Here is a 15,685-nt window from a genome sequence, read left to right as displayed (position 1 = left end):
AGCCCCGGAGCGGCCGCGCGGCGCCGGCCCCGCAGCCCGGCTCTGAGCCGCCCGCCCGGCCCGGCCCGCCCCGCCGCGCCCCGCCGCCCTCAATGAGGTTCTTCCGACTCACCTTCAAGTGCTTCGTGGATTGCTTCTGAGCCCCCCTCGGCCACGGAGCCGCCCCCGACCCGCCCCCGCTCCCCGGCCCCCCGCGACATGCCCCCCGTCCCCACCGACACGGCCGCCCCGCAGCCGCCCGACGCCCCGCGACGCGACGCCGCCGCCGCCACAGCCGCGGCCGCCGCTGCCCCGGCGGGCTCCGGTAAGCGGGGAGCGCCGGGGAGGGATGAGCTTGGGGAGGGGGAGAGGGGGGCCCACGGCCACGCGCGACCGTGGCGCGCCCCCTCCCGCCGCCGCGGGGTGAGTCACCGCTCTGCATTGTGACGTCACGCGCCGGCCTGACATCTGACGTCACGCCCCTACGCGCGGAGAGGGGCGCGCGGGGGGGGGAGGTGCTTCCCCCCCCCCCACGGCGCCCCCACGGGCGCGCGTGACGGCGGCGTGGGCATCCCCACAACCCCCGTCTCGGCAGAAGGCCCCGGCGGGGCGGAGGGCACAGAGCCCCCCACGGCGGGCGAGGAGCGAACAGTGACGGCACCACTGGTGCGACCCCCTGGTCCCCCCAAAGAGGCCGCCCCCGAACGGGAGACATGGACCCGGCAGATGGATTTCATCATGTCCTGCGTGGGCTTCGCCGTGGGGCTGGGCAACGTCTGGCGCTTCCCCTACCTGTGCTACAAGAACGGCGGAGGTGAGCCTCGTGCTCGCCCCACGCCGCGGGGGTGCGTCCCGCGGCGCGGGGGGCACCCCCTTCCCGCCCCGGAGTGTGTGCCTGGGGCTCGCCGCACGCTGGGTCAGCTCGCCCTGCGCCTTCCAGGGGCTCCCGGGCCAGCCCGCGGTGTTCCGGAGTCACTCACGGGGCGGGGGGTCGTGGGAGCCCCCCAGTACCTGCCCGTGCTGACCTACATCGCGGCGAGGGGAGGGCGCGGAGGCGCCTTTGCCATTCGCTGCGTCCGGGCGGGCGGCGCGGGAAGGGGGGGAGCGAAAGGGGGGGCCGGGGGGACGGCGGCGGCTGAGCCGGCCCCCTGCCCCCGGCCCCAGGCGTCTTCCTCATCCCCTACCTGCTCATCGTCTTCGTGGGCGGCATCCCCATCTTCTTCTTGGAGGTGGCTCTGGGACAGTTCATGAAGCAGGGGGGCATCGCCGCCTGGAACATCGCCCCTCTCTTCAAGGGTAACGCCGCGCCCTGCCCGCGCCCTGCCTGCACCCTTTCCGCGGCCCCTGCACCCTGGCCAGGGCCCCCGGCACCCTGTTTGCACCCTGACTGTGCCAGGCTGCACGCAGCCTGCTGGGCCTGGCAGCACCCTGCCCACGCCCTGCCTGCTCCCCTGCACCTTGCCCGCGTCCCACTGCCGCCCTTTGCCGCGGCCAAGGATGGCAGCTGCCTGCACCTGTGCCCCGTGGCGCCCCGTGCTGCCCTGCCTGCCCTGCCTGCCCCTGTGGCTCCCTGCCTGCATGCTGCTGGGTCCCGGGCAGCTGCTGGATCCCCAGCTCCAGAGGTATCTTGCCGGCTCCCCCCTGGTCCTGTGCCATGCTGCCAGCTGTCCCCACCCTGTCCCGTCCTGCCCGGGGCTGCCAGCTTCCCTGTCCCATTCCCACCAGCTCTCTCCTGTCCTGTCCAGGACTGCCAGCTTTCCCTGTCCTGTCCCTGTCAGTTCTCCTCTGTCCTCCCCCATCCCTACACCACCCCGTATCCCGCTCCATGCTGGCTGCCAGATGCCCACAGGTGCCTGTGGGCTCTGATCCCCCCGTGCCACAGGTTTAGGCCTGGCCTCTATGGTGATCGTCTTCTTCTGCAACTCCTACTACATCATGATCTTGGTGTGGGGGCTCTTTTACCTGGTGCATTCACTGACGGACACCCTGCCCTGGGCCACCTGTGGCCATTCCTGGAACACGGAGCAGTGCACGGAGCTCTTCAACCTGGACCTGTGCCAAAATGTCAGCATTAACACCACTGTCAGCACTTGGACCTCCAACTTCAGCTGCACCAACATGACCAACAAGCGCTCACCTGTCATTGAGTTTTGGGAGTGAGTGTGGAAGCCAGGAGGGTGTTGTCTGGGGCTGGGAGTGTCATGCTGGTGCTCAGCACAGCCCCACTCTGCAGGAACAAGGTGCTGCGTCTCTCTGGGGGACTCAGCGAGCCGGGGGAGATGAACTGGGAGATGATCCTCTGCTTGCTTACCACCTGGGTCATTGTCTACTTCTGCATCTGGAAGGGTGTCAAGTCGACTGGGAAGGTAATGCTGGCAGGGGGAACGTGCGTCAGGGCCACTGGCATGAGAGAAGACTGCATCACGTGGCACTGTTGGCTCCTGCCCCCCTGTGCCACAGCCCACAGGGGTGGGAGGCCCGTGTCCCACATGTGTCCGGGAGGTGCTTCCAGCTGCTGGGGACGTTCCCAAGCTCTGGTCCTGCTGGGACACCTGTGGCATGTGACAGAGAGCCCTGGCCTGGGGGGTGTCTCATGGCCACCCACTGCTCTTCAGATTGTCTACTTCACGGCGCTCTTCCCGTATGTGGTCCTCATCCTCCTGCTGGTCCACGGAGTGACACTGCCTGGCGCGCTGGGTGGCATCATCTACTACCTGAAACCTGACTGGTCCAAGCTGGTTGAGGCACAGGTGAGGGCACTGGGGAGAGCAGCAGAGAGCTGGGTGCTAAACAATGCCCTGGCACCCCCATCACCCTGTGACATCCTCCCTCACACCCCAGGTCTGGATTGATGCTGGCACCCAGGTGTTCTTCTCCTACGCCATCGGGCTGGGCGCCCTGACTGCACTGGGCAGCTACAACCGCTTCCACAACAACTGCTACAGGTAGGGCTGTGCCAGCTGCAGGCAGGCCCCCTGGTGTGCCCCAGTGACCCCCTGGTGTGTCCCCCAGTGACCCCCTGGTGTGTCCCCCAGTGCCCCCCAGCACTTTCTTAGATGCTGTGCCCACAGGGATGCCTACATCCTGGCTGTGATCAACAGCTGCACCAGCTTCTTTGCCGGCTTTGTTGTCTTCTCTGTGCTCGGCTTCATGGCCTCTGAGCAGGGCGTGGACATCTCCAAGGTGGCCGAGTCTGGTAAGTGATGGATGCTGGGTGCCAACGGTGTCTTCTGTGTCACCCCTTGAGTGGAATCTCTGACCCCACTCTCCTGCAGGTCCTGGGCTGGCTTTCATCGCCTACCCCAAAGCTGTGACGCTGATGCCCTTGTCCCCGCTGTGGGCCACGCTCTTTTTCATCATGCTTCTTGTGCTGGGGCTGGACAGCCAGGTGCTGTGGCAACCGGGGAGATGGGGAACAGGGAGAAGATGGGTGGCCCATCCCCACTGAGCTCTGCTTTGTGCCACAGTTTGTCGGTGTGGAGGGTTTCATCACGGGCATCCTGGACCTGTTCCCCCAGCCGGGGGCTGGCTCGCTGCGCCGTGAGCTCACTGCTGCGCTCTGCTGCATCATCTGCTTTCTCATTGACCTCTCCATGGTCACACAGGTGGGGGACACAGCAGGGACACTGACGGCCAGCCCCACACCGGCCACCTATGGCTGTTCCTGAGGCATCATCTCCCATGAGATGCCAGTGTGGGACGGGAGCTCACTGGGACTGCTGCCCTCGTGTCAGTGGAGCTGCCTATGGCATGGGGGTCTCTGTGGCATACGGGTGCTGTGGGAGCAGGGTGCCCATGGCATGCAGGGTGTTCATGCCAGGTGGGGTACTGGTGCTGGCAAGGCTATGACTTGCCAGTGTGGCAGCGAGCGGGACAGCCAGCACAATGCTGGTGACACGGGCACCTTCCTGGCAGGGCGGCATGTACGTATTCCAGCTCTTTGACAACTACTCGGCCAGCGGGATCACGTTGCTGTGGCAGGCTTTCTGGGAGTGCGTGGTCATTGCCTGGGTCTATGGTGAGGCCAGGGGGACACGGGGAGGCGGACATAAGGGAGGACACGAGGTGGGACACAAGTGCCCCAGCTGACGCCCTCCTCCCCACAGGTGCCGACCGCTTCATGGACGATGTGGCCCGTATGATCGGCTACCGGCCCTTGCCCGTCATGAAGTGGTGTTGGGCTGTGGTGACACCGCTGGTCTGCGTGGTGAGCGAGGCCACAGCCCGTGGGGACACGCGTGTGCCGCCGCCCCGCGCTGCGCCGCGGGCACGGAGCGCCCCCCGGCGGCCGGTGCCGGCACACGCGTGTCGCTGCCGTGGGGCGAGCGCGGCTCGGGGGCTCGGCCGTGACCGCGTCGGGGTGGGGACCTCACCTCCCTCTCTCCACCCAGGGCGTCTTCGTGTTCCACGTGGTGAACTACAAGCCGCTGACATACAATAAGACATACGTGTACCCGTGGTGGGGGGAAGCCATCGGCTGGGTCCTGGCACTCTCCTCCATGCTCTGCATCCCCTGCACTGTTATCTACAAGCTCCTGCGCTGCAAAGGCTCCTTGCGCGAGGTGAGGGCAGTGCAGCGGGATCACTCCTGCCTGTGTCCCCACCCCATTCTCAGCCATGGTTGTCCCCTTCATAGTGCTGTCCATGGCCCAGTCTTGGCCCCAGTCAAATTCCATCATCCACATCGCCGTCTCAGTCCCATCCACCACCAGATCCCATCCCTGTCTTTATCATTGTCTGATTCCCATTCAAATTCCACCACTATCCACATTGCCATCACAGTCCCATCCATAGCCAGGTCTCATCCCTGTTGTCATCACTGTCTTATTCCCATCCAAATCATGTGCCTGTCCCCAGTGTCTCACTCCCACCCAAATCCCATCCCTGTCCCCATTGCTGTCGTATTTCCAGTCTTACCTGATTCCCACCGATGCTTACATCACTGTCTCAGTCCTATCCCTATCCCTGTTGCAGCTAGATCCTGGGCACATCCCCATCACTGTCTCCTTACAATTCCTGTCCTTCTCTCAATCTCATTTAGTCCTTTTCCCATCCTAGACTCGCCCCATCCAAATCCTCTTCCTGTCTTCATTGCTCTCACTCCTATCAGATTCCTATCCTCACTGCTGTCTCACTCCCAGCCTCACCCAAACCCCAGCCTTGCTGACATCACTGTCGTAATCCTGTCAGTCTCAGTCCCATCCCTGTCCCCGCGCAATCTCTGTCCCTTTCTCAATCCCATTTCAATCCATTTCCTGTCCCAGTCTCACCTCCACCCCCACCCAAATCCCATCCCTTTCCTCTCCCTGTGCATTGCTGGGTCCCGGCAGTCCCAGTGCTGTTGTCCCTGGGCGCTGACGCGATGTCCCCACAGCGCTGGCAGCTCCTGACCACTCCAATCTGGGGCCAACACCACCTGGAGTACCTGACGCCAGAGGCAGAAGCCAAGCTGCTGGCCCCAGAGCCCCCCAAGGAGAAGGCGACGCTCTTCGAGACTGTGATCTGAGCGTGGGGAGGGTCGCGCTGCTCCCGCCCGCCATAGCAATAATGCCAGCACCGCCTCCCACCCACCCACGCTGCCCCGTGCCCCCCGCGCCGCCCCGGCCGCCGGCCTCGCTCAGGGGGAGAACGCAGCGAGCTGGGGGGTGCTGGGGGCCACGGAGCCAGGGCAGCCACGGGGCACAGGAGGGGTCCCCGGCGCGAGGGAGCGCGGCAGCCCGGGGGAACGGCAGGGAGGCCACCGGCTGGGGGAGCGAGAGGGACAGCCCTTCCCTGGCCCCTGCCCGCGGCCCCAATGGACCCCCACTCACTAACTGCTTCCCGTAGCGTTTGTCTGGTGTAACCCCAACCGCCCCGACATCTGGCAATAAACTGGGAGACCCTGGCAGTCCTGGCACTGCAGGCAGGGGAAGTGGGGCACCAGCAGCGGACAATGAGGGGCGAGGTGTGGGATGGCGCTGGCCTTTGGGGGACAGAGGTTTGAAGGGAATAGGGTTCAACAATTCAGGGATGCCTGGGTTCCTCTCGGTGACTTGTGGGGTACAGGCTGTTGGAGAATGGGGTCTCCATCCTTCTCCACCACAGGATGTGGGTGCCTGCAGGCTGTACCAAACCCTGGTGGGACCGGGGGACCCCATGCAGCCAAGGGCTGGCCTTGCTCATCAGCTCCAAGAGGCAGATTTTAGCCCAGAGGCTTTGAGGGTTTTGACTGTCCCCAGGGGGTGGGTCAGGATCCAGCTGTACCCCACTGGGAACTTTTCGTATCAGCCTTGTGCCTCCCCACTCCATGCACTGTGCCTTGGGAAAAACCCTGGCCTGCTGAGGGCTGTGTGGACAAGTGGATGAGGCAGCCTCTGGGCATGTAGCCAGAAGTCAAAGGCTTAACCTTGCCCCAGAAGCTGTGAGCTGCCTGAGCCCTGTTTCAGCAGGGTGCCAGCTAGGCAGTGCACGTGCCCTGTGCCCCACAGCAGTAGCTCCTGGGGAGGCCAGCTCCAGTTCATGCCATGGCAACCTGCATGGAGCCTGGAGGAAACCACCAGCATGCTGTGCTTGGAGTGGCTGCCTGCCAATGCCTCGGTTTGATGTCAGCGTCCTGCTGTGCCCAGCATCCCACCCCAGCAGTGCCTTGGGCACCCCATGAAGCGACAAGGGGGAAGAAGTGTTCCCATCTGCCCCAGCCATCCTCAGAGGCTGGGCTGGAGCAGTGCCACCATGGCAGGTGTCCATATCCAATTGCTGGGATCACCAGGGTTCAGAGGCTCTTGTTTTGGTGCCGGCTTGCCCCACCACGATGCCCTCTCACCCTGGTGGGGTGAGCCAGCAGTTCCTGCCCCACCGGCGATGCACACTGTAATTAGCACAGGCAGGGCGGAAGCATCACTGATAATTGGCGGTGACTCTTCAGCAGGAGCCTCACGTGCCTGGGGCACGGCAGGACTTTCCGGCAGGGCTGGTCTGTGGGACCGGCTGGCATCCCGGTGTGCGGGGCCTGGCTGACTCCCCAGCACCAAGTGGGGACAAGGGCTGGGCTCAGGGTGCGGGGGCGAGCGTTGTCATCGTCTTTGCTTCGTGCCGCAGCACGCCCTGGTCCCACCACCCCTTCCTAAAAGGCACAGCTGCAGGGTGCTGCCAGCACAGACGGTGAGAGCACGGGGCCCAGGCAGCAGGTGGGCAAAGGAAAGGCAGAGGACAAGAATTAAAGGGGTGCCGAGGTTTGCCTTTGCTCGCTGGGCTTTCGTCAGGGGTCTCCTGTAGCACCCCGTGAGCACAGAGGAGGGGACGTGGCCCCTGTTGTGCCCGGGCAGAGGCGGGCACCATGAACCGGATCACAGTGTACGAGCGTGCCAACTTCGAGGGGCTGAGCCGAGAGTTCACCTGCGACGTGCCTGACCTGCACGAGCTGGATTTTGGGAACTGCATCGCCTCCCTGAAGGTGGAGGGGCAGCCATGGATTGCCTACACGGACCCCAAGTACGAGGGGGAGCCGTACGCCTTCGAGGAGGGCGAGTACCCCTCTGTGGATCGGCCCAACAGCTTCTCAGCACTGCGCCTCGTGCACCACGACCTGGGGGACCCCCAGATCACCCTCTATGAGCACCCCAACTTCCAAGGCGCCCGCAAGGTGGTGACAGAGGAGACCAACTTGGCGTATGGGTACTTCAATGACCGGGTGGCCTCGCACACGGTGCAGCGAGGGGTCTGGCTGCTCTACCAGCACCCCGGCCGGGGCGGCTGGCACTGCCTGGCATGGCCCGGCGAGCACCTCGCCGACTACAAACTGGAGCTGAACTTCCAGTCTCGGCTGTCCCACCTGCGCCCGCTACGGCCTGGGCGGCCCCTGGTCTCGGCACGTCTCCTCTGGGAGCAGAAGCGGGTGGAGGAGGAGCGGGAGGTGCTGGTGGATGAGATTGAGGGGGTGAACGAGACCGAGTCGGAGCAGGCGCTGGCGGCCAGCAGCAGCCGGGAGTACGGCACCACGCTCTGGCAGAGCTTCAACTTCAGCAATGCCACCAGCCTCAAAGCCGGGCTCTCCTTCACGCTGACCGTGGAAGCCTCCAACATCTTTACGGTGCAGAAAGGGCGCAGCGAAAGCAGCACTCGCCGGCAGCGCGTGGAGGTGCAGCTGCCGGCCAAGATCCCCCCGCGCACCGCGCTCAGCATCCAAGTGCTTCGGAAGGAGGTGACGCTCTCCGTGCCGGTGCTGCTCACCATCACCCAGAACGAGAGCGTGCGCACGGAGATGGGCGAGTACCGCAGCGTCTCAGGTACCAATGTCAGTGCCCGCTATAGCTTAAAGCCACTGCCAGCTACGGGCAGGGAGCAGGCGGCCACCATGGGGACAGACACAGTGCCTGGCACCAGGATGGAACTATAGCTATGTGCCGGTGCTCAGCCATGGCTGTCCCCTCCATGGTGTGGGACTCACTGTGACACCAGCGTTGACTCCAGCACTCACCCATGGAGGAGCCAGGACCTGCCTTGTCTGGTTGTGTCCGGTGGCTCTGGCTGGCAGGATCTGCTAGTGCCTCCTCCCACCCCGTATTTCCAATAAAGCCCCTTCCACAACCACTCGAGTCTGCTGCTACTCGGGCTGAGGTGGGAGTAGGATGGATGGGACACTGGGCTAGGGGGGCACTGAGCTAAGAGGAGACACAAGCTGGGGGGGATATCGGGTTGGGGCAGAGACTCCCGGGTTGAGGCAGAAAATGTGGGGTTGTGGAGGACACCGGGGGCACCGGGCCGGAAGAGCTGGAGAATACCAGGCTGGGGAAGCTGGCGGGGCAAAGGGAGAGCTGGGGGCACCAGACTGGACAAGACATCAGATGGGGCGGGGGGGCAGGAGGACACTGGGCTGAGGCAGCCAAAGTTCCACCGGTCTAGGGAAGCCTGGGAACACTGGGATGAGGGGTGTACTAGGGCAGCGAGGGGGACAGGGGAGATGGGAAGAGGGCGGACACTGGGTTGTCAGGGCCAAACGACCACGCACGATCCGGGGGAGCCGGGGACATCGAGCCGGCCTGGCCCCGCGTACACCGTGCTGAAGCCGCCACCGCGACGCGCTCTCCACCCTAGGACCTTGGGCACGGGCATCCCCAGGGGCTTGCCGCAGGGTCCGCGCCCGTCGGGGCAGGCAGAGACGCACAGGGCACACTGGAGCTGCGGGCAGCAGCCGCGGGGCACCGAGCGCCGGGAGCGGGGGCGCCGGGCGCGATCGGAGCCCGCCCCGGGCCCGCCTCCAGCCCCGCCCCCCACGTGGCCGCCGCCGCCGCCGGTCTCTTTAAATGATGCAACCGCCCGCGCGCTGAGCCCGCCTCCCGCTCGCCCATTGGCCCGGTCCGCGCCGGTCCCCCGCCTGCCATTGGCCGGCACGGAGCGCTCTCGCTTTCGGTTGGCTGGGCATGGCCCCGCCCCCGGGCGGAGGCGGCGGCATGGCGGCGGCGGCGGCGGCGATGGCGGCGGAGGAAGCGGAGGAGGCGCTGGGGCTGTTCATGGGCATCGGCCTCAGCGAGGCCAAGGCGCGGGAGACGCTGCGCAACGGGGCACTCAGCGCGCTGCTGCGCCGGGCTGTGCTGCAGGTGCGTCCGCCACGGGTCTGCACCCTGATCCCCGGTCCTCGATCTCCAGTACCCCGTCACCCCGATGTCGCCTGGGGACCCGGCCACCCTGGGAACTCGGTACCCCGGTATCGGTGTCACTCGGTAACCCGATCTCCGGTGTCATCCGGGTACATTGGCACCGTGGTCCCGCTGTCACCCCCTCGACCCCAGCCTTGCCAGGGCCCCCCAGCCTACCGGCCCTTGGCACTCCCCTGTCCCGCTGTGCCCCCCGGTGCCGCCGGTTCGCGGGGCTCGGGCCCCGGTCCTGTCCTGACGCTCTCCGGGGTGGTGACAGGCTCGGAGCGCGCTGGGCCCAGCGCTGGACAAGGCCACTGGGACACTTCTGTACAACGCGGCCGCCCGCCTCAAGGACCCGAAACACCTCGGCTTCCTCGTCGGCTACATCGCCCGCAGGGAGATCCTCACCGACCTGCAGCTCAGCGGTACCGTGCGGCTCCGGCCCCGGCCCCCGCCCGGCCCCGGCCCCGCGGGCACCGTGCTTCATTCCTGCTCTGTCCCCAGCTGCCCTGGAGTACGTGAGGAGCCACCCCTTGGAGCCCCTGGACGTGGCAGACTTTGAGCGGGCTTGCGGTGTGGGGGTCTGCGTCACCCCCGAGCAGATCGAGGAGGCGGTGAGTGGGGCTGTGACCCTGTGGGGACAGCACAGGGAACATTGGGCTGGCTCCTGCTGTGCTCCTGCCTGCCTCGCTCACCCTGGGGTCCCTGTGCTGCTCCCAGGTGGAGGCTGTGATCAGCAAGCACCGAGCAGAGCTGCTGGCAGAGCGCTACCACTTCAACATGGGGCTGCTGATGGGTGAGTGGTGACACCGGGGCAGCCCCTGCCTGGTGCTGGTGGCCGTCACGTCCCTGTGCCTGACTGCCAGTGCCACTGTGCTCCCCCAAATCCTGAGAGCCAGCCCTTTGCCATGGGGAGATGTCATCCTGCCAGATCCCACACACAGGCAGGGCCATAGCGCCCAGCAACAGGAACAGCCCTGGGGCAAAGGGTGTGGCATTCTGCATCAGCTCCCTGGCTGAAGCTGCCCCGGGCTTGGGCCCTGCCCCTTGCCCACGGGGTGCCCTGTCTGCAGGGGAGGCACGGAGCCAGCTGCAGTGGGCAGATGGGAAGACCATCAAGAACGAGGTGGACCTGCAGGTGGGTGTGAGGTTACTGTGTCAGGTGCTGCTGTGGTCCCCTGGGTGTGCTGTGACCTGTCAGTCAGTCCCCTAGAGGGCCCAGCCCTGGGGACAGCCTGCCCCACCTAGGTGCAGGCAGGGTGAGCAGAGTGATGACTGCACAGGACACTAGGACACACCTAGTCCAGGAGCCTTTTTGACTCCTGACTGTGTCACTCTTCTCCAGGTGCTGCATTTGCTTGGGCCAAAGACAGAAGCTGATCTGGAAAAGAAACCAAAGGTAAGGAGAAAGGGAGGCTGCAGACTTGGATGGTATTTTCTTGCCAAGTGTCCCAGCAGGATCCCAAATAGCTGCTCTGGGCTGAGCTGCCACCATGGGTACAAGTCTAGAGGGAGCTGTGGGGCCAGCAGGCTGGGCCAGGAGGGGAAGGTGTATGCTGTAGCTGGGCACTCTGCATGCTGTACTGGTCTCTGCAGGTGGCAAAGGCCCGTCTGGCCCCAGCAGAGAAACAGAAGGTGGCTGTGGTGGAGAATGGTAAGAGACTATCCTCTTCCCCAGTCGTTTAGTTCCTGCTGGACCTGCTTCCGAGCAGGGCCCTGGGAGCTGTGATCAGGGAGCTCAGCCCCATCTCCCTGCAGGTGACATGGGCACAGAGACAAAGTCACTGCTGGAGCAGCTGCGAGGGGAAGCCCTGAAGTTCCACAAGCCAGGTGAGTGCAAGGTGTCACTGCCATATATGGGGCCACTCCACTGGCTCTGCCTGGTCCCAGCTCTCCGTGCTGCAGAGAACTGGACAGGTCCTGTGTCCTTCCCCCCTGGCTGCTGGGCTTGGCATGGTTAGGTCAGTGCTGCAGCCCATCCTCTACCTGCAGGAGAGAACTACAAGACTGAGGGCTACGTGGTGACACCCAACACGATGGCCCTGCTGAAGCAGCACCTGGCAATCACGGGTGGGCAGGTGAGGCCATATCCCACAGCCCAGCGGTTCCATGTGACAGTGACACCCCACAGGGGTGGGTGGGGAACAGACAGCTCACAGGGGCACAGCAGAGGCAGCACCCACACAGCACAGGGTGCTCTGCAGGATTGCCAGGGGCTCATGGCAGTGTTACTGCTGTCAGGGAAGGTAAAAATCTCCTGCTGAAGGAGAGAGGTGTCCCCTTTGCCTCTTCAGGTACGGACACGCTTCCCTCCTGAGCCTAACGGGATCCTGCACATTGGCCATGCCAAGGCCATCAACTTCAACTTTGGCTATGCCAAGGTAAAAAGCACCAAGCCACCCTGGCCCCTGCCTTTCCCTGCTGCTTGGCTGCTGGTCCCTCAGGGAGCAACTGCTCATTGTCTCTTCATCCCCAGGCCAATGGTGGCGTGTGCTTCTTGCGCTATGATGACACCAACCCTGAGAAGGAGGAGGAGAAATACTTCACAGCCATCCGGGATATGGTGGAGTGGCTGGGTATGGCTCAGGATGGGGAGGGCAGGATCATGCCAGGTGCCAGGGACACCCCTGCATTCAGGTCTTGCTGCTGGACCTTTGGGGTTCCTCCAACCTCTTCAATTTCACCCATCCCCACAGGCTACCAGCCTTATGCAGTGACACATGCGTCGGATTACTTTGACCAGCTCTACACCTGGGCCCTGGAACTCATCCGCAGGTGAGCGTGTGGGGCAGTAGGAATGTGCTGGGCTAGTGTTGATATCCTGTACTGTGGTCAGGGCTCCCCCTTGCTCAGGAGATGGGTCACTCAGGTCTGGTGATGGCATTTCCTCTCTTTAGAGGTCAGGCATATGTCTGCCACCAGAAGGTTGAGGAGATCAAGGGCCACAACCCACCACCCTCGCCATGGCGGGACCGGCCTGTGGAGGAGTCACTCCTGCTCTTTGAGGTACTCCTAGCTGGGGCAGCTGCTGTGTGCCTGTGGGCTGTGGATCTGTGGCTCAGCTGACAGCTTCCCCTGTCTCCACAGGATATGAGAAAGGGGAAGTTTGGGGAGGGGGAAGCCACGCTGAGGATGAAGCTGGTGATGGAGGATGGGAAGATGGATCCCGTTGCCTACCGTGTCAAGTTCACTCCACATCACCGCACTGGGAACAAGTGGTAGGGAGGGCCTGCCATGTCCTGGCACATGTGGTGGGGCTGGGTCTGGATTTCCTGGTAGTGAGGAGGTATCAGGAGTGGAGCAGCACCATGCTCTGCCTTGAGCTGACTGCATCTGCCTTGCAGGTGCATCTACCCCACATATGATTACACACACTGCCTCTGCGACTCCATCGAGCACATCACGCACTCCCTCTGCACCAAGGAGTTCCAGGCCAGGTGAGCACCATGCGTGGCATGGCCCAGGGCTGTGCTATACCTGGGAGCAGCACCTGGTGGCTGCCAGAGTGCTGGGGGACAGTGTGTCCATGTGGCTGAGCTGGGCTGTGCCTGCACCTCCCTTGCAGGCGCTCCTCCTACTTCTGGCTGTGCAATGCTCTGGACGTTTACTGCCCCGTGCAGTGGGAATATGGGCGCCTGAACCTGCTCTACACCGTGGTGTCCAAGAGAAAGATCATCCGCCTGGTGGAGACGGGTGCTGTGAGGTAGGAGCAGGGCCAGCTGCCATGATGGGGCTCACCCACAGCATGCGTGGTTGTCACTCTGGTGTTTCCTCAGGGACTGGGATGACCCACGTCTCTTCACGCTGACGGCCCTGCGCCGGCGAGGCTTCCCCCCCGAGGCCATCAACAACTTCTGTGCACGGGTAGGCTTTGGGTGGGCAGGGACAGGGCAGATGGCTGCATCCCCTGGCCAGCATGGTCGCAGCACGCTGTTCCTCAGGTTGGTGTGACAGTGGCCCAGGCAACAATGGAGCCGCATCTGCTGGAGGCTTGTGCCCGGGAGGTGCTGAATGAACAGGCCCCCCGTGCCATGGCAGTCCTGGAGCCCCTCAAAGTCACCATCACCAACTTCCCTGCTCCAAAGGTGAGACTGCTGTGTGCTGTTGTGGGAGTGGGGTTTCTTGAGAGCAGCATTCAAGCTCTCTTTCTCCCCAGGCACTGGAGGTCCTTGTGCCCAACTTCCCAGCTGATGAGAGCCGCGGTTTTCACAAAGTGCCCTTCCACCAGACCGTCTACATTGAGGAGACAGACTTCAGGGAGGTGAGCCAGGCCCACTGGGCTATACTACCCTCACTCCTGGAGCTATAGCTTGCGCAGCAGGAGCCTGGCAGCCCTGGAAATGGTGTTGGTGCTGCACACAGAGGTCATGGGTGGGTGTTGAGCACCTGACTGTAACTCCCAAATGTGGCAGCTCTGATGGGCACTGGGCAAATGCTGCCCTCAGCCTGGCCAGGACATGTCCAGCCAATGGTTCTCGGCCTGGCCTGTCTGTGGGAACATCCCACAGCAACACAGGAGTTCAAACAGCCCTGGGATCACTGATCCCTGGGATGGCAGAGAGACATGCTAGAGGGGATCTGCTGCCCATGCTGGGACCACTCCTGCAGCCGTGAACTCTCTTACAGGAGGCAGACAAGGGCTACAAGCGCCTGGCGCCCGGGCAGCCGGTGGGGCTGCGCCACAGTGGCTACGTCATCACCGTCCAGAATGTCATCAAGGTGCGTGGCTGTGGGCACTGGTGACATGAGGCTGGGCTGTGCAATGTCATGCTGGCTGCTCTGGACACAGGGAGGGCTCAGGCTGCCTGTGTGGCTGCTCTCTGCCTGCCCTGTGCCTCACAGAGGGGAACAAGGTGTCCCCAAGCTGTGGGGCTGGGGGCTCAGCCCTGGGCCTGCCACATGGGATAAGACTGCTTAGCTCATCTCCTCTCCCTCAGGACGTCAGTGGGCGTGTCATTGAGCTGGAGGTGACCTGCACCAAGTCGGACGTGGCAGAAAAGCCCAAGGCTTTCATCCACTGGGTGTCGGTGCCACTGGCCTGTGAAGTGCGGCTCTACGAGCGGCTGTGAGTATCCCACTGCCAGCCAAGGCCAGCACAAACTCAGCAGTGCTGGAGCAGCAGCACAGCTGTACAGCAGCAGGCCCTGCTGGGGTCTGCCCAGACCTTTGGTGGGGAAGATGATGCTCTGGGGTCCCATGAGCGGCACCATGTCCCTCATTTGGCAGCTTTGGGACAAGACTCTTATCTCATGGCAGGTTTTTGCACAAAAATCCTGAGGACCCATCGGAGGTACCTGGTGGCTTTCTGAGTGACCTCAACCCTGTGAGTAGTGGCAGCAGCTGAGGTTATGGGCCTGGGGGGAAGTGGGGACCTCCTGCACCCAGTCCTGAGGCACCCACTTCCATGTACACCCTACCCCTCTTGGGGCAGGCCCTCACTGTGTCTCAAGGGGAAGAGGAACTGGGGGAAGCTGGGCTGTGCAGAGGACAGAAGTGTAGGGGTGCTGGCTGAGCTGTCCCCCCTGCCAGGACTCCCTGCGTGTGGTGCACAATGCCCTGGTCGACAGCTCTGTCCGCTCCGCTCGGCCCTTTGACAAGTTCCAGTTTGAGCGCCTGGGCTACTTCTCTGTGGATCCCGACAGTGAGGAGGGGAAGGTGAGCCCTGTGGGATGGGGGCAGTGAGGCAGCCTGCACACATGTGTGCAAGCACCCCCTGCCCGCCATGGGGCTCTGAGCACACCCTGTGTTTCTCCCCAGATGGTGTTCAACCGCACAGTGATGCTCAAGGAGGACCCTGGCAAGGTCTGAGGGATCTGCTGCTGCTACACCATCGTGGTGTGGCTTCCTTGGGGGTCCTTGCACACCCCCAGTGCCACCGTGCCTTGGTGCAGTCCCCTGGGGTGCCCCACAACATCACCTCAATAAACTGAGATCCCAGCCCTGTCCCTGCACTGTCACTGCCTCCTGTTCTCCTGCTCAGTCGTGGGGTGCTGGGGTGGGGGTGGTCTCCTGTTTGTCCCCCTGATGCGTGTGGGGTGTGTCCCTTTTTTTGGGGGCACAGTCTGCTCCTATCTGGTGTGTAGCACTGCTGT

At 63.7% G+C, this 15,685-nt stretch overlaps 3 protein-coding genes across 4 annotated transcripts; all 3 read left to right on the top strand.

Annotated features, from left to right (window-relative positions):
* The first annotated feature begins 97 nt into the window (after window positions 1-97).
* SLC6A8 (solute carrier family 6 member 8) lies at window positions 98-5,866 on the top strand. 2 transcript variants are annotated; one of them, XM_059479871.1, is made up of 14 exons: window positions 98-304; window positions 575-793; window positions 1,144-1,275; window positions 1,862-2,135; window positions 2,213-2,345; window positions 2,595-2,729; window positions 2,821-2,924; window positions 3,051-3,175; window positions 3,255-3,367; window positions 3,447-3,584; window positions 3,895-3,997; window positions 4,086-4,186; window positions 4,371-4,541; window positions 5,354-5,866. In XM_059479871.1, the coding sequence occupies exons 1-14, from the start codon at window positions 199-201 to the stop codon at window positions 5,483-5,485; spliced, it is 1,986 nt and encodes a 661-aa protein (XP_059335854.1). In that variant the 5' UTR covers window positions 98-198; the 3' UTR covers window positions 5,486-5,866. The 2 variants fall into 2 exon arrangements, with proteins under 2 accessions (XP_059335854.1, XP_059335855.1); XM_059479872.1 differs by having other exon boundaries at window positions 165-304; window positions 671-793.
* A 168-nt stretch (window positions 5,867-6,034) lies between these two features.
* On the top strand, window positions 6,035-8,537 carry LOC132078025 (epidermal differentiation-specific protein-like). The gene has a single exon (XM_059479887.1). It carries the CDS (start codon window positions 7,295-7,297, stop codon window positions 8,351-8,353), a length of 1,059 nt encoding a protein of 352 aa, XP_059335870.1. The 5' UTR covers window positions 6,035-7,294; the 3' UTR covers window positions 8,354-8,537.
* Window positions 8,538-9,405: 868 nt separating this feature from the next.
* On the top strand, window positions 9,406-15,536 carry QARS1 (glutaminyl-tRNA synthetase 1). The gene is made up of 24 exons (XM_059479864.1): window positions 9,406-9,554; window positions 9,871-10,018; window positions 10,098-10,207; window positions 10,314-10,389; window positions 10,667-10,731; window positions 10,939-10,992; window positions 11,190-11,247; window positions 11,352-11,423; window positions 11,586-11,671; window positions 11,888-11,974; window positions 12,070-12,169; window positions 12,290-12,368; window positions 12,491-12,599; window positions 12,681-12,811; window positions 12,938-13,030; window positions 13,159-13,296; window positions 13,370-13,457; window positions 13,535-13,678; window positions 13,750-13,854; window positions 14,220-14,312; window positions 14,531-14,658; window positions 14,850-14,916; window positions 15,123-15,248; window positions 15,351-15,536. The coding sequence occupies exons 1-24, from the start codon at window positions 9,408-9,410 to the stop codon at window positions 15,399-15,401; spliced, it is 2,355 nt and encodes a 784-aa protein (XP_059335847.1). The 5' UTR covers window positions 9,406-9,407; the 3' UTR covers window positions 15,402-15,536.
* Window positions 15,537-15,685: the final 149 nt, after the last annotated feature.

This window comes from Ammospiza nelsoni, chromosome 11 (assembly GCF_027579445.1).
Source record: "Ammospiza nelsoni isolate bAmmNel1 chromosome 11, bAmmNel1.pri, whole genome shotgun sequence".
Classification (NCBI taxonomy): Eukaryota; Metazoa; Chordata; class Aves; order Passeriformes; family Passerellidae; genus Ammospiza; species Ammospiza nelsoni.
This window is presented reverse-complemented; position numbering and strand designations above follow the sequence as displayed.

Coding starts and splice junctions, on each gene's coding strand:
- LOC132078025 (XM_059479887.1), top strand. CDS start 7,295: ATGAACCGGATCACAGTGTACGAGCGTGCCAACTTCGAGGGGCTGAGC.
- QARS1 (XM_059479864.1), top strand. CDS start 9,408: ATGGCGGCGGCGGCGGCGGCGATGGCGGCGGAGGAAGCGGAGGAGGCG. Junction 10,019..10,097: donor CACCGACCTGCAGCTCAGCG/GTACCGTGCGGC, acceptor CTCTGTCCCCAG/CTGCCCTGGAGTACGTGAGG. Junction 13,458..13,534: donor TCAACAACTTCTGTGCACGG/GTAGGCTTTGGG, acceptor GCTGTTCCTCAG/GTTGGTGTGACAGTGGCCCA.
- SLC6A8 (XM_059479871.1), top strand. CDS start 199: ATGCCCCCCGTCCCCACCGACACGGCCGCCCCGCAGCCGCCCGACGCC. Junction 2,346..2,594: donor GTGTCAAGTCGACTGGGAAG/GTAATGCTGGCA, acceptor ACTGCTCTTCAG/ATTGTCTACTTCACGGCGCT. Junction 3,998..4,085: donor GGTCATTGCCTGGGTCTATG/GTGAGGCCAGGG, acceptor TCCTCCCCACAG/GTGCCGACCGCTTCATGGAC.